Source organism: Pseudopipra pipra, chromosome 3, assembly GCF_036250125.1.
Source record: "Pseudopipra pipra isolate bDixPip1 chromosome 3, bDixPip1.hap1, whole genome shotgun sequence".
In the NCBI taxonomy this organism is placed as follows: domain Eukaryota; kingdom Metazoa; phylum Chordata; class Aves; order Passeriformes; family Pipridae; genus Pseudopipra; species Pseudopipra pipra.
The window spans coordinates 86,509,644-86,531,948 of NC_087551.1; the positions used below are offsets into that span (position 1 = coordinate 86,509,644).

At 41.2% G+C, this 22,305-nt stretch overlaps 1 protein-coding gene across 2 annotated transcripts; it reads left to right on the plus strand.

Moving 5' to 3' along the window:
• Positions 1 to 3,816: 3,816 nt before the first annotated feature.
• On the plus strand, positions 3,817 to 19,695 carry OGFRL1 (opioid growth factor receptor like 1). 2 transcript variants are annotated; one of them, XM_064650195.1, is made up of 7 exons: positions 3,817 to 4,191; positions 5,643 to 5,729; positions 6,281 to 6,359; positions 10,061 to 10,139; positions 10,230 to 10,296; positions 10,439 to 10,584; positions 12,572 to 19,695. In XM_064650195.1, exons 1-7 carry the CDS (start codon positions 3,943 to 3,945, stop codon positions 13,326 to 13,328), a joined length of 1,464 nt encoding a protein of 487 aa, XP_064506265.1. In that variant the 5' UTR covers positions 3,817 to 3,942; the 3' UTR covers positions 13,329 to 19,695. The 2 variants fall into 2 exon arrangements, with proteins under 2 accessions (XP_064506265.1, XP_064506264.1); XM_064650194.1 differs by having other exon boundaries at positions 3,818 to 4,191; positions 6,278 to 6,359.
• Positions 19,696 to 22,305: the final 2,610 nt, after the last annotated feature.

Here is a 22,305-nt window from a genome sequence, read left to right on the forward strand (position 1 = left end):
TTTAGCACTTAGTCATTTTCTGTTGCACAGGAATACTTTGGTGAACTCAAGTGCCAAAAATTCACTACCTTTGCAAAAATGACTACCAGTTATGACTGTGAGATTTTTTTTTTTTAATTAAGATACATTTTGTGGGAATCTGTTCAAGCTCTCAAATACCACCCTAAGAAGCTATGTAAGGTGCTAGAGCCTCTGCATGAATCCTGACCGCTTCTCGTTCACAACGAGAACTAACACAGCTGCAACTGTGAAAGTAGACATTGTTCATGGGAAAAATGCACACACCTGACAAAGGACAGACCTACCCCACCACATCCAAAGTTTAGAGTATTCTTATCCCAAAATGTCCAACCTGTGTCCTTCTGGGCAGCTGAAAGAGTTGCAAGTAACTGAAGACAAAAATAGATTACATTTTCAGGGGAGGAACTCCTCATTCCTCATTCAGCTGCACAAGAGCGCTGACAGGTCTCAATAGGCACAAAGCAGATGCCCCATGGATGTCTAACTAGCACTTCTTGCTGCATGTTGATATTCGTAAGAGCTGTTTAATCTTCCTTTCCTCAGCAAAACTGGCCACTGCCCAATGATAAGATAAAGGGTGAAAACCAATTGCATAAGAGCTGACCCCAGCTAAAACTGAAATTATTTGTATGGGTGTTTGAGACACAGTGAAGGCTTGCATCACTGGTGCCACTGCCTTTAAAGTTCCATACCAACAATCAGTTAATTCAGTTTCTAATTTGAGACTACTTCTAGTCTACCTGCTGATGATAAGCTCCTTTAAAGCAGTGACTAAAGCATGCAACATTTCTGGTTGGCCAAGAAAGCCTGAACCACCCTGCACCAATGGATTAGGTTTCAGCTGGCTTCATTTCTGCCACTTCTTGCGTAGATTGCAAGCAATATGGTATAATTAGCTACCGACCCTTAAGAAACTTCAAAAATATGTTCCAGTACTTCAGGAAATTTCATCACATCCCTTCAGCAGCAGAGACTACTGTAAGTCAAAGCAGTCTCCTGCTTTTGGCACTGGTTTCCCATAGCAATACCAAGTCAATTCACAGAATCAGAGAACTATTAAGTGTAAAAAGATCCCCAAGATCATCAAGTTCAAGACAGTTTTTGACCCAGTGAAGAGTGCACTTGTCCAAGCCATGGGCTGCCAGCTTCTCCAGGAGAATGCTGTGGGAGACAGTATTTATGGCTCTACTGAAGTCCAGGTAGACTCCATCCACAGCCTTCATCACTACGTGGGTCACCTGGTCATAAAACAAGGCCAGGTTAGTCAAGCAGGACCTGCCTTTCCTAAACCCATGCTGACTGGGCCTGATCCCCTGGTTGTCCTGTACATGCTATGTGATGGCACTCAAGATAAACTGCTCTGTAACTTTCCCTGGCACTGAGGTCAGGCTGACAGGCCTGTAGTTCCCAGGATCTTCCTTCCAACCCTTCCTGTAGATGGGCATCACACAGGCCAACCTCCAGTCATCTGGGACCTCCCCAGTTAACCATGATTGGTGATAAATGATGGAGAGTGGCTTGGTGAGCTCTTCCACCAGTTGATTTGACTCCCAGTTCTTACAAGTGTTCTGAGATCCAGATCTTTTAAAAATCCACCTAAAGTTCTGTGATGAGATTTGGCTGGCAGCTTTGAGACTTGGCTGACAGCTTTGCTCTTCAGGTAAACCAAGTTTTCTATTATAAGGTGCAGTTATTTGCACAAGAAATTGAGCTTTCTTTCACGAAGATCTTTAGTTTGTGGGATTAATTGCCATGCAAACTGAATATCATCAAAACCTTCACCTGATTTTTTGATGCATGCTCAAGGCATGCTTTTGAGGCTCTACTGTCCCTAGTATAAACACAATCAGTGTGAGGGAGCATTGACAAAAGCTGTAGCAGGGAGAGGAATCAAAGCTGGTCTGTACTGGTTGATGTTGGTCCATGGGAGTAGCTAGTCAGCAGGTAAAGACAAATGTGTTCCAGACATCACAATTTCTTAAGTCAGTTCCTTCAAACTATGCCAACAACGTGGGAGGAGATGCTGCAGAAGCAGGAAACAAATCTGCCTTTCCTCCAAATAAGGTCAAAGAAGAAGGAACTATCAAAAAATGTGACACATGAGTTTTATAAAGGATTCTGTTCCCCCAACTGCAGTTCTAGCATCCAGCCTTACTGCTTGCCCTCTTACAATCTTTCTTGTGCTTTCTTGATGGGGATTTTTTATTCCTTATTAAAACAATGTACACTGTCAAGACCAAGGCTGGACCTTCCTGAATATCACATTTCAAAAAAGTTCCAGTAGACCTTGAACACCTACAGGGTTGGGGGCAGAGGGGTTTCTTGGCTTGGGTCATCAGCTTTGATCTTGGACTGAGTGGGAGTAGCTGGATCCTAAGGAGCGCAGCAGCTGGCATGATGGTGACTAAGGGGTGTTGGAAAGGCTGAATGGGCTTCATTAATCTCCATGAAGGAGGAGAAGGGCAAGGCAGGTGATGGTGGGAGGTAGCAGAGGCATGGGCACTAGAGGCAGACTGAACTATATGACAGGCTCACAGCTCAACCACACAGCTGTGGCTGCATCCAGGTGAGCTGCATCTCCAAATACGTTTGCTGAAACAAGGTCTGACAAACCAGGGCATTCCCAGTAATTTCTTGTTCTCGGTGTCAGTATGCACAGCTCATACACTTCAAATGAATCTGAAGGAGGGTTATGTGTGAGAGTGACATTGAGTGCATCTAAGCATGACAATGTGGCAACTTGAATTAAAATGAACTTTCAGTTGATAGAGAGTGGATGGGGAAACAAGGATATATAGATGAAATCACCTCTACACTGCTGATCCTGACATCCAGTTAAAATGCTGGTACCTGCACTTGAAGAGGATGCTAAAACATTTCCAAGCAACAGCAGAAAAAATGGCACAAAAATGAGTGAGGGAATGTGAAAGGTAATTTATGGCGAGAAGCTGAAGAAGCTCAACCTGTTTGGTTTACCAAGAAGAGGACTGAGATGACTTGATGATAATATGCATCTTTAGGAGCAGTCACCAGACACCACATAATGGTCTTTAAGGAAAAGGCAGAAATTCCTGAGTGTGAACTAAAGCAATCCTGGTTAGAAATGAGGAACACATTTTTAATCAGGAGGGCAAGAGCGGACACTAGAACAATGTGCTAAGCCTTTAGCTCATCAGGTCTTCAGGCAGTGTTTCTGTCCCAAAGGCATGCATTAGCCACATACAAAATACACTGCCACTGCTACTGACAAATCCATCCCCGAACATCATGTCAGTTTTATCCCCAAACTCTCAGGAGCACCTGAAATTGGCTGGTTACCACGGTATTGCCTCCCCTCCAATTCCTGCCCTCTGTGGCACGTGTATGTTTCTTGATGTCCACCTCACCGCAACCCTTCCCGTGTCCACTGGACAGCCGGTGCTCGCACACTGCAGGTAACACGACTGCTTCTATCACCGAACAAGCACCTCTTCTCCCCCCTCACTGCTCTGGGGCAGCCGCCATCCCCGCTCTTCTCGATGAACACCCGCACTCACTTGCTTTCCTCACAACCCTCAAGGGACACCGCGAAGAGAACTCCCCGTAGGGCGCACCTCCCGGAGGGAGACTCCCGCGCTCTCTCCGGGCGCGGGTGTCCCGGTGCCGGGGAGACGCTGGGTGGCCCCGCCCGTCCCGCGGTGCCCGGCCCTGCCCGGTGCCCGGCCCTGCCCGGTGCCCGGCCCTGCCCGGTGCCCGCCGCCAGGGCTGGGCGCGCGTGTCTCCTGTGGAAATCCCGGCGCCTCCAGCTCCGCCCCGCGCGTGTCCGTGGGCTGGGGCCGGGCGGGGGAGCAGCCCCGGCCGCCGCCGCCCCGCCCCGCCATGCCGCAGCCGTAGGCAGCCCGCGGCCGCTCCCAGCCCTCGGCCTCCGCGGCCTCCGGGCCGATGGGCAGCCTGCTGAGCGGGGTCAGCTTCAAGGAGCCCACCACGGTGGAGGACTGCGACTCCACCTGGGAGACCGACTCGGAGCCCGAGGCGGCGGAGCCGCGGCGGCAGGAGGGGGTGTGCGCCGCCGCGGGAGGCGGGGAAGAGCCGGCCGAGCCGCCCGCCGCCGACTGCCGGCCCCGGGAGCCCCCGCCGCCCCCGCCGGAGGACGGGGAGCAGGCAGAGCCGGACGCCGCCGGCCCCGAGCAGGTACCGTCAGCGCCGGGCGCGCCCCCGCCCCGCCTGCCCAGGGCCCTGCGGCCGGAACGGGGGGCGGTGGGGCCGGGCGGAGCCAAGCCGAGCCCCCGGGCCGGGCAGCCCCGGTACCGAGCCCCGGGGCCGGAGAACGGGCGGGGCTGGGCCGGGCCGGGCCGAGCCGAGCCGAGCCCCGGGCCGGGCAGCCCCGGTCTTCCCCGCCCTGCGGCACTGGCGAGCCCCGGGACCTGCCCATCGCACGGAGCGGCTGGGGATAGATAACCCAGCTGTGCATCTCCAGTAGGGATGCACCCGTTTTTATCCCCACCGTCATTACTGGGAGAAAATTGAGGCCTTGAAGTCGTTGTCACTCCCGCTGCTGCTGTTTTCCAGGGAAGGTTCTGACTTAAATGTAGTATGTAACTTGGCCTCTTAATTAAACTGGACACAAATCTGAGTATTGGATCGTATGTGGCAGTGGATTTGTGACTCTTTGGAGAGTGTGAGGAATTTTTAGAGCAAGTTTCTGTTCTGTAGGGAGCTTTGGAAATGCCGACGCTAAAGAAATAAAGTGTTCCTTTGACAGTAATTTTATGCGACTTAGAACTCAATGCAGGGTGGATCAGCTGGGTCGGGTTTTGTAGCTTGCTAGATGTATAGTGTTTATATTTGGTTCAGAAATGTGCAAAATTAAATAAGCATAAGCATCTTTCCTTTTCTGCTTGATACCTGGTAATACTACTGCTAAATAACTGAGTGTCAAAGGGTGTTGCTTGTTCAAGCAAGCTTACTTTGCCTGAGGGTAGGTCAAAGCTGGTCTTTCGAAAGGAAGAATGGAAAAAGATGTTTGTTTGTCATTAATGTGGAATTGATAAGCCATGGAACTGGCAACAATAAAGGCAAATTCCCAGTGCAGCCAAAGGGAAATTCCCTTTTTAGGCTTGATTTTAACCTATTGCATGTGTATTGCAAGGAGTGGAATTAATTTTTTTCAGTGACTCTTCATTTCTTCCACAGGGTGCAATAATAGCAAGTAAGTCTATGTACACATGACAAATAGTATGATTTCCTGTTCAAAACTAGTAGTGTCTCTGCATGTTCAGTTACTTATTTAATCTTGTACTAGCACTTGCTAGGTTACTTTGAAGTCTTGCATTTGGAAATTACAGTCAACCTGTTGATTTAAGTCCGATTCAGCCTTGTTGGAAGGATATTTCATAGTCTTGCTTTTGTATTTTGTATTAAATTTTTTAATTTAGGTTTAAAGTGTGTGGTGTTTACACTTAAAAGTGTAAAGTACTGAGTAGGGAGATTTTCAGTGTTTGACCAAACAGACGGCAAATACATGCACTTGTGTTTGTTTACATTGCCGAAATCCATCATGAAAAGTAATTATTTTAATATTACACAAATTCACTATTTAGTGTGTTTGTGTATGATGGTTATCTGCTTTCTGACTGTTTCAGAATGGTGATGGAACTGAGCTGACAGCCAAGCCAAAGAGAAGCTTCTACGCAGCAAGAGATTTATACAAGTACCGACACCAGTACCCAGTAAGAATATTTTAGGGGTTTAAATTGCCTCTTTAGTAGAAGGCAGCATATAACCCAAGCATTCCTAAACCTTTGTGTTGCCTAATAAATATAAGAAATGGGAATCAAAAAGCTGGTACAGAGGCCCAGCGTATGCTGGTGGGAGAGGAGCGAAACTGTGCGATGTCTTTTCATCCCGAGCATAAGCGCAAACACATAAGATGTGTAAGCATGGGAACAGCGGTAGGAGCCCAGGAAAAGGCTCGTGCCTTGAATGTTAAAGAGGGTAGATTATAGAAGTTTGGATGACTTATTATTTGTCTCTCAAGTTCCTTGAGTCTGAAGTGAAGGCGCTGCTATGCTTGCTGCTGCCTCAGTAGGAGAAGGTACCAGCCAGAGAGAACTTGCTGATCCTTAATCTCAGTCTTTAAGTGCATGAGTAAAACTCTGTGGTTACTAAAACTCTGAAATTTTTCTGTCCTTAAATTATTCAAAGAGCACAGTGTCGCTTTCTGGATAGTGTTGATAGGTTTTTGTAGGCTAATGATGTCCTATTTCCTTTCTTTTAGCAGAATTTTAAAGATCTTCGATATCAAAATGACTTGTGCAATCTCCGGTTTTACAAAAATAAAATCCCATTTAAACCTGACGGTGAGTAATCTGCAACAATAATGCTGATAGCAAAAGAATGCTCACTAATGATAGTAGCAAGCTGAAACAGTCGTGATAATTGTGGCACTGACAAATTCAAGGTGTATTTGTATATATTGTATAACGTGAAGCTCCCATGTTGGAGTAGCACATTCATAACACGAGTGGGTTATGCTTAAAACAAAGATAGCTTTCGCTGTAGGGAGGTGGTGCTTTTCTTAGACGTTTTCAGCATGATGTAGTACAGGGCGTTGTTTGTACCACCATTTTTACAGTAGTGGCACTACCTTTTATTAAACAAAGATAAAGCTGTTCCACTATATTGCACAGATTGTTGCTACTTGAGTAGGAGTGGCAGGGACCTGGGTGTTATCCTTAGAGCTGTGTAAGGGGAAAAGAATGTGTTTTAGTCTTGTGTGAGATTATTACAATAACAATAATAAAGTCATTTTTCCGTGTCCCTAGTTGTTCCCATAGTGGAGCGGGAACCTGATATGCAGCACTCTGTACAAACACAGGACAATCTGAAAGATGACAAACCCTGCTCTAGAGAGTTTGCAGTCGATGTGTGAGAGACAAGAGGGTAGGAGGCAGATGGGGAAGCAGGAGGAGGCAATAAAGCAGCCTTGGTTAGTATGATAGACAGGAGTCTCGGCACATGAGAGTTTAGCCATTAGCAAAAAAAGACAAATTGAAGGCCAAAAATAAGCTTTTCAGAGTTATAGAAGAATGATGAGCAAGTTACTTTGAAGGTGTTTGCAGAAAGATCCTCTCAGTGTGAGAGCAGCTTGGTAGGAAATAGCGAAGTGCATGTTGGAGTACAGAAGGAGTGAGATGTGTAGGCTGCCTCTGAGGCAGGATCCTGTCAGAAGCAGGATCAGTCTCATAGCAACAAATGGGTTGTGATAAGGTAGTAAGGGACAGGTCACAAAGGCTTTGGAAGTGAAGGTGTATAGGGGTTTTTTTTTGAAGTTACAGAACAGGACTTTGCAATGGAAAAATGCCCAGCAGAAAAAAAGAGGCAGTATAAAAAGATGCAGTCTAAAAACATGATCTTACCAGCAGCATTCAGGGTAGATGTAAGCATGACAAGAAGGCACTTTTTAAGATCAGGAAAAAGGATATTGAGATGCAAAATGTCAGCGTTCTGATAGGAAGCAGGATGGAAAGGAATGTTATATGGCAGGATGTAAAGATGTACATATAGGAAGGTTGAAGATGAGAGCTGTTTATAGACAAGATAGTCATAATATCCTCAGCAGGTAAGAAAACAAGTCAGGTTGTGAAAGAAAGATAAGACCTTTGCTTTAACCAGCTTGAGCTTTATCTAGATACCCATAGGCACATGCTGTGTTTTTAGCTTGCCTGGCAGAAGAGATAGGTCTGTGAATTGCCAGTAAAGTAACAAATTCAGAAAATAATACACAGAGAACAGATACTGAAAGAAAGAGAAGGACAGTGAGGTCTGTGTGAACCTGAGGACCATGTGGATCTGAAAGTAAAAGCCAGAAAAGGTTGTGGGGGAGGAGTCCTCTAAAGTGCAAAAGGAAGGAGAAATTCAAGAGGATTAGCCAAAAGAAGAGAGAGTCATGAAAGCTACAGGAGGACTCCTGTCCTAAAATTTATAAAGAATAACGTTTATTTTAATATTTTAGGAGAAAACCACAATTAAGAGTGTCAAAGGTAGCTGATAAACCATGGAGGCTGAATCCTTGGTGCCTGTGAGCCCTGGTTATGTAGAAGTTTGTATTGAGAATGGGAAAGAGTAGCCACCACCTTGACTTGAGTCTGTGGATCTGTGAGAGTGTTCAAAGGGAGTCTTAGCTAGCATGTAAGGGACTGAAATGCTGGGGAATGTTGTTTAAAAAAATACAGTTCTAGTGCAATACTAGATTTGAAGTTTAGTTCCATGGCCTACAGATTTAACGTGTTGTTCTGACTCAGAGCTGACCTGTTTGTCTCTGTGCTGGAATTGAGCAGCAAGTTTTCCAGTAGAATCATAGAATGCTAAAGGGTTGAAAGGGACCTTAAGGATCATCTAGTCCCAATTTCCCCTGCCATGGCTAAGGACATCTCCCACTAGACCAGGTTGCTCAAGGCCTTATCCAACCTGGCCTTGAACACTGCCAAGGCTGGGGCATCTACAGCCTCCCTGGGCAACCCCTTCCAGCGTCTCACCACCCTCACAGTTAAGAATTTCTTTCTAATATCTAACCTAAATTTCCCCTCTTTCAGTTTGCACCTGTTATTCCTTGTACTATCACTACAGTTCCTGATGAAAAGTCCCTCTCCTGCTTCCCTGTAGACCTCTAGATACTGGAAGGTTGTTATGAGATCTCCATGCAGCCTTCTCTTCTCCAGGCTGAACAGCCCCAACTTTCTCAGCCTGTGTTTGTAGGAGAGGTGCTCTGTGCTCCAGTCCCCTTATAAGCTTCATGGCCCTCCTCTGGATTTGCTCCAACAGTTCCATGTCCTTCTTATACTGCAGGCACCAGAACTATTTCAATGCTTGAAATATAGGTTGGATACAGTGTGTTGATGGTGGAAGGTCCTCTTTCCAAGGTTCTTTCCAGTCTTGCTTGCACTGGAAACCCCATGTTCTTGGCCGCCCCTTTGACTGGCTGCTTTCTTGGTTTCTTGAGGAAAAGTATCGAATGAGTTCTCCTTTGTCATTGAGACCCAATTTGAAGTTTTCACTGCAGGGAAGAGACATCTCAAATGTATAATAGGAGACTATCTACGTGAGACTTTGGGCTTTTCAGGCTGCTTCTGTGCTGTTTGACTTGGGAAGAGGCCATGTGGCTGTGCTAAAACTGTTGTTGGTTTCAGAATAGAAACAGAGCAACATAGTGCTCATTCATGGAAAGATATTGTACAGGTTTGGGAACAAGGAGCATCCTGTTAAGTATTTTGTATATTTATGCAGTACCTGGAAAAGTGCCCTGGCCCATGACTGCGTTTCATGAGCATGGTCTCTGTGTGACGCCTGGCCACAGCTAATTGAGAAAGATTTTCCAATCATAATGTTATTTGCAGCTGGAGAGATTCCTGCTATGGGAGATTTCATAAGGAGTTGAGGCTTTGTTCTGCAAATGATAGATGCATGGATAGATAGGTAGATAGATAGGTAGATAGATAGGTAGATAGATAGGTAGATAGATAGGTAGATAGATAGGTAGATGGATAGGTAGATGGATAGGTAGATAGATAGGTAGATAGATAGGTAGATAGATAGGTAGATGGATAGGTAGATGGATAGGTAGATAGATAGGTAGATGGATAGGTAGATAGAGGGTTTTGTCAAGTAAAAGCAATGATGAGTGATTCACAAAGCAGTGTTTATGGAAGTGATTTGTTAATTACCAGTGCGATAAAGGAAATAGGACATGAGAACTTTGGGGGAAGTACATTTTACAAAGGTTATTGTCACATACTTCTGCTTGTTAGTAACTCAGTATAAGTCAGTTGGTTTTCTTATATTGACATTTTATAAATAACTTATTTTTAATTACGTTTTAGTAACTAAATTAATTTTACATTAAAATGAATTTATTTATAGCTGTAGTAGATCTTATTTCACATAGTATTTGAAAGAGAATTAAAGTATGTATTCTATCATTATGTTAACATGGTATGTACTTTATGTAGCTGAGTGCTGGTTTTGATGGCTACCTAACAGTTTTCAAATTATTTTTATGCAGGGGTTTATATTGAAGAAGTCCTAAATAAATGGAAAGGAGACTATGAAAAACTGGAACATAACCACACTTACATACAGTGGTTGGTCTCTTATTACCTATTTCTGTTTTAAAGCATTAATTTGATTAAGTGTTCATATACAGAGCTATAATGTGCCTCTTTTTTTAACAGGCTTTTCCCACTGAGGGAACAAGGTCTGAACTTTTATGCTAAAGAATTAACTACATATGAAATTGAGGTAATACAAATTGAGTTGAATACAAACCATCACATTAATTTTGGTATATAACTACTTTTTGTTATGTAGAGTTGTCTTACACAATGCAGAAGTACTTGCTTTAGTGCCACTTAGAATTTTGGACGTATTCTTTGTCTATTAGGAATTCAAGAAAACAAAAGAAGCAATTAGAAGATTCCTTTTGGCTTACAAAATGATGTTGGAGTTTTTTGGAATAAAACTAATTGATAAAACTGGAAATGTAGCACGAGCTGCTAACTGGCAAGAAAGATTTCAACATTTAAATGAGTAAGTAATGACATGCACTCCAGTTGCTAGAATTGCCATAGAATCTCTTTAGCCTTTTGTTTTCTAGAAGAAGATATGTTTTACAAAGATTGCCAGAAAAAAAGAGAAAAATAGTCAATGCCTTATTTGTGCCTGTATGCGTACATTCCTCCTTCACCTTTTTTTGTGCTGCTCCCCCATTACCAGTTTGACTGACGTCACTGAATTCCCTGAAAATACTACTTGAGGTGGTGCTGAAGGATATCCCAGCTACAAATTAATTTGTCCTGCCACTGAATGCATTTTCACCCAATTCCAAAGTGCTGCTTCTCAGCTGGAAGAAAATGAGTGGCTTATCTTTGTATTCACATTTCTTTTTGAGAAAGATCAAATTCTCCATACCTATATGAAAGCTGAATACCAGGATTTTCCTTCCTCCTCCAAACACAAAATACTGTGTATTTAATACTTTTTAATTGCAGTGCTTATCTGGAGAGGTTTAGCCATGCTTTAATTCAAACTTTGGCTCAATGTTCAGCAAGTTGTATCTGTTGCTTTTCATTGGCATTTTGTGGAGCCTAAGTTTGTACTGACTTTTGTCCCACGTGGATTAATTGTATCAAAATCTCTTTTCAAATCTCATGCTCACTTTCCCGATACCTCTCACCTTAGAGGTGCAGCTTGTTTTCTCACAGAATTTTGTTTTCCTCTCATAATGAAAGCTTGTAGGTACAAATGCTGATGGATGATTCTGGGTGAATAATGGGAATAATTTGTTAATAATTTTACTTAAACATTGTATGAGCCAATATGGGTGTGGGCTCAGACTTGAGCCACAGATAAAACAGTTTCAGGAAGCCCAGATGTTACTCACTGCATGTTTTTAATCCTGTTCTTACTAGTGAGTAGCTACAGTTTTAAGTCAGGAATTGGGACTCTTTACCTAATTTTAGCCATCCAGAATTTAAACTCAGAAGTCTTACTGTTTACCAAGGTGTACTTTATGAGGGAAAGAGCTCTTCCCAAGCACTTCCAGAAGACAATTCATTTTATCTTAGACTTATCCCACTACAACACTGGGACTTACTCTCCAGAGGTGCCTGTTTTTCCCCCGGCATGAACTGTATCAGAAGTGCAGGTAGCTAGTCTGGACTGGAGACCCAGCTTTTAAATAGCTTGAGTGAAGTGCAATGGATCTTGTTCTGTAGCTACACTATAAATACACTACAAACCCTAAATTTTGTAAAGTTGACTGGGTTGTCTCCTCAGAAAGAGAACAGGATAGAATCATTAAGGTTGGAAAAGACCTCCATTGAGTCCAACCTTTGACTGAACACTGCTATATCAACTAAACCATAGCACTAAGTGCCACATCTACTAATTTTTTGAACACATCAAGGGATGGTGAGTCCACCACTTCCCTGGGCAGCCCATTCCAATGCTTAACCACTCTTTCAGTGAAGAAGTGTTTCCTAATATCCAGCCTGAACCTTAACCTCCCCTTGGTTGGTGCAACTTGAGGCTGTTTCCTCTTGTCCTGTCACTGGTTGCCTGGGAGAAGAGGCCAACGCCCCACCTAGCCACAACCTCCTTTCAAGTAGTTGTAGGGAGTGATAAGGTCTCCTCTGAGCTGCCTTTCCTCTAGACTAAACAACCCCACTACCTTCAGCTGCTCCTCATAGGACTTATGTTCTAGATCCTTCACCAGCTTTGTTGCCCTTCTCATACAGCCTACAGCAGAAGGAATCAAAATCAGTACATGGTTGATTTTGTTTTCTCCTAGCCTGCTCCCCCAGTGCGTTTTACAAACGCTAATTTTCACTCACAACATCCTGGCAAAGGAGGTGCTAGCAAGCTTCAGCAGCTGTGAGAATTTAAAGTACAGGAAGCTTGAAGTACACACCTGGAGTGATAAAAAGGACTGAGGAATTGCAGATCCAGTTCTGTGTTTGTAAAGCTTTTTTTTCCTGATTCAATAGATTTTTTTTTTTACCTATTTCTTTCAAAGGTCTCAACATAACTACTTGAGAATCACTCGAATTCTGAAAAGTCTTGGCGAACTTGGATATGAGAGTTTCAAATCTCCCTTGGTAAAATTTATTCTGCATGAAGCTCTGGTGGAAGATACCATTCCCAACATAAAGCAAAGTGCTCTAGAATATTTTGTGTATACTATTAGAGACCGAAGAGAAAGAAGGAAACTGCTGAGATTTGCCCAGCAACATTATACGCCCTCAGAGCATTTTATCTGGGGGCCTCCAAGAAAACAAAAGTCAGAGGGAAGCAAAACAAATAAAAAGCCAGCATCTCCAATTTCTATTCCCAATAGTCATATTTCTAAACATAAGAAACCCAAAGAACCTAAGAATACATCAGCAAGTGGAAGCTCAGCTGGTAAAACAACTGAAGAAAAAAAGGTAGAACTCACAAAAAATGAGGAAGAAAATTATCAGGATGAACAAGAAATGAACTCTGATGCTGTTAGGCAGAACAGTGAAAAGAACAGTGACACTGATGCCAGTCAGCTTTCAAAATCAGAAGAAATTCATGATACTTCAGACAGAAAGGAGGATGCTTCTCATTCCAAAAAAGATAATGAAAATCTGAACAATGACTGTGGAAGTCACCCAGGCACTATAGAGAAAGATTTATGTAACACTGAGAATTCTTCAAATAACACATCAGCAGATCTACAAGATAACCTTGATAAGGATACGCTTTCAGGGGGGACCACCACAAAAACCAAGGATGAGCTCAAAGCATGAGTCTGAGGTTAAAAATCATTATGTTTCATATTTAATGAAGCAAATTATTCATCGCTCCTTCATTTTGGTTGGAATTTCCATCTAGTTTAGTATAAAATGTTCATGAGACTACACTTGTTGCAAGTTCATCAGATTAGACTTCTGTTACATTAACGAATTTTATTTTTTTCAACCTCAGTTTATCAGCAGTAAAGCAGGTGTGGCTCTTTAAAACAATTGTGCATATTGAAAGCTAAGAAGTTCATTATCTTTTCCAGACAGATTGCATAGAAAAGCTTATCTACTTTTTGCCATTAAATTCATCCAGTATTAAAAAAAAAAATGAAGTGTAACACTAAAAGCCTTGGAACATCAGAATTTTTAAATTAGTTTTAACATGCTTTAAGTCTTGATTTCTGTTTATGAGATTACTAGAAATTACTTCAAGAGCATAGTTTTTACCCTAGGGTCTATTTTTTTTAGGAAGTGTTTTCATGTTTAATGGCAGTATTTGCACAGCATCTTTTACCTTAGATTAGCATATTTGTTGGAGACACAATGATGGATATTATATGTCATGTCTTATACAGCTGGGTATCATTGTACATTGAATAAAAGTTTAACTTACAGTGAAACTTTATCCTCAGCTTTTGGGTACAGGAGAAGTTGCACTTTAGACTTCTTTTAGTCCCTGTTAAGTTCTCCCTTCTCTTGGCTCATTTTTTACTACTAATCTGGGGGGAGGGATCTCTTTGATCACTCAGATTTGGTCTCATTTTGAAAGCTGTTGATTAGCTGTAATAAAACAACTCCCCCAGCTGGGTTCAGCACCTGGAAAGCCTCTAACAGCTGAAAAGCAAAGCAGTGTCTTCACCACAAAGCACTGCCTAATCAGCAGAGCCATCAGAGAAAATGTCATTAGGCTTGTTAGGTTGGGTCTTACCTTAACTTGGATGTTTCTTGGCCAGTTTTGGGTAAGGTCTGAACAATGCTGAGTCCCCTGTTGCTGATCTGAGAGAGAAAGGTGGTCCTGATGCTTCCTTCCAGCTGTCTGTTTCCTCTTTTTGCTATCTGAAGTCTCTCACAGTTTAATGTTATTTCAGTCGTCAGTGGAAACCTGAAGCAGGCCAGTCTTCTGGTCTGGCTGGAGCCCAGCAAGCAGGAATTTCTCAATGAAGATGTTTCTCAACTTTATTTTACTGAAGAACTGTCTGCTTTCTCTGAGTAGCTGCTTCTGATTTCCTGCCATTCAGTCAAACAAGATAGTGCCCGGCAAATTAATTGTGCAGAATACTAATAAAAAAATAATGCAGGTGGAATTTACACTTCCTACAGTTCTAAAATATTCTAAAACTTCTGTATGTATTTTCTATTTAAAAGTCTATGTGTTATCCACTGCCTTTAATATATTTCTGATGAAATGTTATGAGGCAGGAGGCTGACTGCAGTTTGTGTCAGAGTGCTACGGGACTTTATTCAGGTCTTATAACTCAAAATGGTGAAGTTTTCAGGGGTTTCAGAGCATAGACAAAAAGTCTTGTACTTTTCTGTTTTGCTAATGCCCATCATGGTGGTGCATCATCCATTGGTTTCCCTGGGTAGCATTGGTTCTTGGGATCAAATAGAGTGGCGGTTAGGGGTCTTGGTACTCATGGACGAAGATTAGGATCTTTCCATCCCAAAGAAGCAGGGAAGAGGGAAAATGTATCTCTTCTTCTGTGCTGACTTGTGAGGAAAAGAACTTACATACATGGGGTTTTTTTCCAAGGTTAACCCAGATCACTCCGGTAGGCATTAAGTCTGTCTGAGCAGAAATGCCTCAAGGAATTCCTCCTGCAGCCACCACCTCTTTAAAGCTGGAAGGATCCTGAGAAGGCTTTCATGATTCCCTGGACTTGAACTGGGATCCCCATGTTCATGTTCACCTCTGACCTTCAGAACAGAAGGGGGCAGGAAATAAAACTGTGATAAGACTGGTCTGCGTAGTTAAGGATGCTGCCCCCCCCGTGTGTGCACAGGGAGGACACTTCATGTTCCGACTGTGACTTTTTCAGTCTTGAGTGCCTAACCATGCAAACTTCATAGCATTGTTTTTACATAGTTATTTCTTGAATGGCATAGGGAAGATTTATACCTTGTGTATAAGGAACATAACTATTACATAAGTAGTTATACAGAGCCTTCAATGTATGGACTTTAGTATTAATGTTAAACACTTTACAGCAAATTAATAGTGTTCAGGGGAAATAAGGGATGCTGGGGGTGTTATTATATTTATACTGTAATTTGATTGAACATCAATGACCTCAGTAGATCTTGTATCTACTGAACAAAAAAAAGAGAAATCTTGCTCTGATCTAAAACAAAGTTCTCGAAATGTGCATCCAAAAGATTTCTCTGCAGTGCACTATTCCATTATTGTGGCTCAGCTCTCACCTATACATGCTTACTGGTTCACCATTCCTAATTAAGTACTTAAAATACTTCTAATCTGGCAGAGATGCCTGCATTAAGGGACCAGTGTATTTGAAAATGTAGACAAGAACTTTGGTACTTAAATCCTTATTAACTCTGCAGTTTTTAATTTATTTTTTTAAAATCCACAACTCAGTATGTTTCAGTTTTCATGAAAGAGTAGTGGCGTATCAGTTGCCTACAAAGAACCATGGGGACTGTGCAAGTGAGGGATTTTTTGTGTCAGGTGGGCTCCTGCCCTCCTTAATCCTTGTTTTACAGTGTTATCAACTGAATTGCTTCTATGGGACACTTCAGCTTTAATTAACAAATTCTGCTCTATGTAAAATGTGGTGGTTTACCATTCTTTTCATAGAGGAATTGTTTCTTCTGATTTTGCAAGCGTTGAAGGATTCATTGCAGGGCAATCATACAGCATAGCATCCTCTTGAGATTTGTGAGGATGAGGTGGGTGCACTGTATGCATTTCTTTACAGAATCATGGCCTTAGCAACCATAGCACCCCATGCTTGAAGTTTTGAGTATTGGTTTTCAGGTTTACATTATAATATGTGTTGAAATGATTGTATTGTTATAAGCACCAGTACTTAGTTATTTATTGATTACTTCAGGAACTGAGGGTGTGCAAAGAAAGTCGGGTCATTTGCTCATTGTTAAACTTCTTTTTCTCTTGCTATATGCTTAAGTATTCAGGGATTTCTGTGTCCTTACTACAGCAATGTGTTTTGGCCCAGTGTTTGCCTAGAATCTGAGCTATTCATATGTTAATTGAACAGAACCTCCCAATAAGTCCATCTGAGTAGCCTTTCGTGCTGTTAAATAGGAGTAGTGTGTATATGCACACACCTGTGAATATGATTCTAAGTATCATATGTGAGGGGATATGAATGTGCAACTTGAATAAATATTACTGACTACACAGATGCAATTGAAGGCGATCGTACAAATCACGCAAAAATATTGCACTTTAAGATTAGTTACAGCTCTGTGCCCTACTATCCCCGATGCAACTGTGCCTCAGTACCTCATACTGTGTCGGTGTAGAGACTGAAAGCTTGGGTACGTGAGATGTGCAGCACAGACCATTCAGATCAGAAGAGTTACTTGTGTGCACACATCTAGGAGCAGATCTCAGATCTTGGTGTTCGTATTGCTTGCATAAAATCCTGAAGGATGCTAAAAATATTTGCAGTAAGCCTTTGAGAGCTGTTCTGTGGCTTGGGCTAGCTCCTCAGTTTCCTGCTTTAAGATTGCAGCACTCTAATGTATTAGGTCTCTGTATAATCATAGTTAATATTTGATATAATCTAGTATAAGCCTCCTTGAATTATTCCAGGATAATTCTAATAATGTGCAGTTTCATATAGCTGTACTATAACCAGAAAGTTTACAGACCTTTAGAAGTTTTGTATATGTTGATGGATGATCCAATAAGGTAAGTCAAGGAACATTTACTGGATTTAAATGGAAAACAGCTTGTTTGTTTTTAAATAAAATTTATGTATATCTGTTTAATAGAGGGGAGCGGTTTTGCACCTTTTTTTTTTCTGACAGTTGTGACAGTACTCATCACAAGTTATAGTAAGTTACGTATGTTTAAGTGAAAATGTAACTTTTATTACACCGTAGTTTTACAGGTAACATATCATATTGAATTTCCTTGAAAAAAGCTGTATTTATTAATAAGATGCAAGTATGTGAAGTAAGGTTCACCATTAAAAAATTGTGACAGTATCATGCAGATCGATGTTAGGATTGATATTGTCCTAGGAACTACCAGTATGGATCAGAACCAAAGATATTTCTAGCCTTGTGTGCTGCCTCCAGCAATGGCCCAACAGATGGTGTGAAATAAAGAAAAGATAAGGTGACCCCGTTTTTCTCCAGGAATTTTTCTGGTTTTGAACTTGTGGTTTCTTTCAGCCTCTGCAATCCCTTGTGTCTGTGAGTTTTATGTTTTAAAAATATTTTGTGTGGAGAAAGTGATTTCTTGTTTGTCTCAGATCTGTTTATTCAATGACTGCTGCTGCATTTGAACACAGTACTAAAGGTACTGTAAGATGAACAGTAATCCACTTCAATTCAGTTTTTAAATGCTGCAAGATATTCTAATGACAAAATACCTTCTTAGGCAGAAAATGTCCCATATTTCTTCTGTCCTTAGGCAGAAGATGCCTGCTTAAACAGAAATTTGTCCTAAGTTGATGAAAATATTACCTTACTTGTCCCTTCTGAATAAATTTTTACAAATAAATCTTTCTGTATGAAGTACTAAAAGTCATATTCCAACCGCAGAACAGGGTTGGGTTTTTTTTTTCCTTTTCAGTGTAAAAGCAAAATCTGTTAAAGGGAAAACCCTTTCCTAGCCAGCAACTGACTGAGGCACCTCTGGATTTGGAGACACCAGCATCAGTGAGTCTAACATTGTGGTCATGTAGAACATGGAAGTACTGTCTAGGTTTGCTGAGAACCATACTCATTATTCCACATTTTGGTAATTGTTTTGATACGTGTCCCCAGATCCAACTGCAATTGAAGTAACTGCTAAAAAGGTAATTTTGATGGCCATCAAAGTCTGAAAATGGAAGATAGGTCAAAAAGGCCTAAGCATGGACAACCCCCCCTCCATTCACATCATGGTCAAAAACATATATTCACTATTAATGGATATTTAATGGAGTTCTCCAAGGGGAATGTAAATTGTGTTTCTGTAATATGTCTGTGCTCTGTATTGCCCATGAACTGTTTCTTTTCCTGAAAGCTGTGTTCCTTTTTCAGCCTGTGTTCTTAAGTATACTTACTTAAGACCATTGGAGAAAGCAAGAATTTTTTTTAAAGAATAGGTTTAGTATATGCCATATAGGTTTAATATATGCCATACCTAGTGGACTCCTAAAATGTAGTTCAAAAGTTATAGAGATCAATTTAATAGAGACCTCCTGTGGCTTTACACTTGTAATCACCTTTATTTTTGTTTACAAAAGCATTAAACTGTTTGCTATAAAATAAAATATTGCAAGAATTGGCAAATTGTTCTGAAAGAATTCTCTTCTTAGAAACTTGGCACCTTTTAATTTTACCATGTTTACAAGTTTAATGGCGTATTCATCACCTGAAGTTTATTGTGAAATATACTGAATGTACTTACTACTGTGGCTAACCATGTGAAAATTATTGTTTTGCAGTAAAAAAGGTTATGGCATTTATATTTTTGGGATCTGCTCAAGCATGTTTGCTAATCATTAGTTGCTTTTTTTTCTCTGTTCTAATGTATTCCATGGTTGTTTGCCCTTTATGCAGTTTGCTTTTGACAACAGGTGATTAGGTGTAGTTTTGCACTGATAAAATTCGAAAATATTGTAGATTTCATTGTTCAAATGCATTCTAAGAAAGAAGTGCAGTAAAAAGAAAAAAGCCAAAGCCCAACAATTTTTACTTGCAAAATGGAACAGCTATATGTTAGTTTCTGTGAATGGTCCTGCTCTCTTCTCTGTATTCCTTTGCAATGTTTAATTACAGAATGCCGTGCATGTTTGGTAGTACCAATACCATATGTATGTGGTAGGAGTGGTAACCAGTTTCTGGATTTGTAATGCACTATAAAGATATATTTTATAATTCTGTAACTGTATGGCAGTGTTATGCCAAAAAAAATTGTATAAACATAAGAAGCAATAGTTTATGTTGCTTACTGCTGTATTTTAAATTGTTTGTAAAATGAAATACTTGGATTTCCTTTCAGGTAAATATATTTTTAATAACAGCAGCCAAAAACTCTGAACTAATAAAGCTTTTTCATTTAGCAGAATTGTTTTAGCAACATGTACAAATATTGTGTAGCTCAAATAATGTGTAATTGCTGTTCAGTGCTTGTTTGTATAGTCTTCTGTAAATATATTAACACTTAAAATTAGGGCATTAAAGGCTCTGGTCCTCCTTTTCTTGTTTTCAGTGGCAAAACGACCATGAATAGCAGAGGAACAAGGGATGGCCCAGAGTGAACTTTACTAAAAGCCCATGGTTTGGTTTTTAATTTAAGAAAATTATGTAACATGAAAGCACTCAACATTAAAGGGTAAAATATCCACTGTGATCATGCAGGCATAAGCCCTCTGGAGCAGTGCCAAAAACTGGCTACTGCTGCTTGAACGTAGCAGGGAAACATTTGACCTGCTGGTTGTATTTATTCTGTGCTGAAACTGTAGGATTGAATGGCTTTAGCTCCGGTTTTGTAGTGCACTGTTACACAATGGGACTGTAGACATATGTAGCTCTGTAAAGGGCCCAGCAGGTTTTGAAAGGGTTTCCAATTCTCACATGTTTCTTCTCAAAGTAAGGAGAAACTGGTGCTCCTTACAACAAAGGAGGACTTCACACATGGTCTGTGTCTCAAATCAAGCTTGGTGTTACCATGGCTCTACTAATCTACTTCCATGTTGTCAGGTCACCCAGGGATGGAGTTGAACTGGTAGGCAATAACATGAGGTGTCAGTGTGTTGGTCTCCCCAGAAAATTCAGTTACATGATGGTGGATGGAAATACACGTGTATCTCTCAGGGCATGCATTCGCCTACTTTGCTTTATTTTGGGGGGGTAAAAGCTAAGAAATTTTCGGCTGCCAGGGTGATGGGGACACACAGAGCACACTTGTGCACTGGTGGGGAGGGCACACAGCAAGGAAGGACTGAAGTGGCAGCACTTGAGTTTGTGCAGGGTGAGTTGGCAAGCACTTTCATTATGCATAGAGCAGCAGTGGAGACAGCCAAAATAAATCTAAACTACCTCTGTTGTTTAGGGAGCTAAACCACAAGATTTTGTTTTGAAATTGTTTTGCTGAAATATTTTTCTAACAGAGCTGTGCCATAAAACTGGGATAAGAATGTTTTATGTTCATATACACAGATGATCTTGAGCAAGGCCTAAAATGTTTATAAAGACCACTTTAATTGCAAAAATGTGATTTAGCTAACCAAACCTGGGAATACTCTTCATAAAATTCCATTTTAATTGATCTTTTTGCTTTGTTTGCCTGGGTTGGGTAATAAACTGGAAGAGAAAAATATCTTCGTTCCCTGGGGTCAATCAGTCCAAAGTTAAATCAGGAAGTGTGACTGGATAGTATCTGCACTTTAAAAATAATCCTCCAAAGAAGCAGCAGAAGTATCTACCAAAAGGATTTTGTGACTAAACAAAGATATATAATGGCACTGCTTTTTAGGTGTTAGATTCATATCTTCTGAGGTGGATCACATTGTAGGCAAAAATCTAATATGAGTTTATTGACTCATTTGTACCCAATATGCAAGTGGCACTTCAGCTCCATGATGGCTGTTCTTTACAATGTGTCTCTCTTCATTGGGGGCAGGTAGGTTGGATGTTCAGAAACACTGGTGTCCCCAGTTTTATCCACAGCTCGGAAGGCTGTTGCTCCTGGCTGGCATGGACAGAGAGTCAAGCAGAATATAGTGTCAGGGTCATAACGTGGCCCTGCTCCCGCCTCTCCAAAGATGCTGTAATCAAACACACTTCATTGCCCCATAAGGAGATGAGCTGAAGATGTGGCCTTCTCAGAGCTGGCCTGGGATCTGGTCAAGGTCCAGAGCTGGGATGGGGGTTGTCCTGCCTCACCGCTGGAGTCTGCTTGCTGAAGGGCTACATTTTGTGCCCTGTGGGTTTATTGACCTGCCCAAGAGCAATAATTTGCAGCAATTACTAGCAGCTCAGACCTTTCCTTATGGTTAATCTTGGTCTGTGCTTTATGGGGTGAGGTTAAAAATATTTTTCACTATGAAAAGCCAATTTAAGAAGTTTTAATTAGGCCCAAGTATTTACCTTATCTGATAAACTTTCAGAATGCTTTTAAAATATTTTTTATATAGTATGCATTAGACATTTATGCAGGCAATATTCTATAGACATCGTAATTTCAAGTCTTACTGAATGTGGGGAAAACATTTAAAATTCAACTGGCTCTTTCTATTTTTATTTAATGTATAAATCAGACATAACTCATGCATAGTTCCTTCCAGGTCTAGACATTTATTGAGCACTATGTATGGTTATAAACATTTTGTGACAGCTGTTTCAAATTTCAGAATGAAAAAAAAACCCCTCACATTTTCACTTCTCCAATTTCCTCTGAAAGCTTAAACAGGGAAGCTTTGAATTTTCAGCTTCCAAAAAGGCAGCTGAAATTAGAGCCTTGAATTACTTCTGAGAACCGGGACTTCGGATCTTTAGCCCTACATGGGACCCTCAGTCCATTGGAGGCAGCTCTGTAGTACTTAGTTAACTGAAAATGCAGAAGTGTAATAGAATTGTTCAAAACAACAAGGCGCCTAATGCTGATACTCTGTGAGTGCTCTCAGGAAGCCTATGAAGGGTCTCTGCTTCCAGAGGAAGCTCAGGAGCAGTCCAGTTCTTCAGTCAGTTTTGAAAAGATCATTATGAAACCCTCTATTTTAACTCTTCATTTAAAAATAGATTTCTTTCTATTTTTCTCCTTTTTTCTTTTATGATAAGG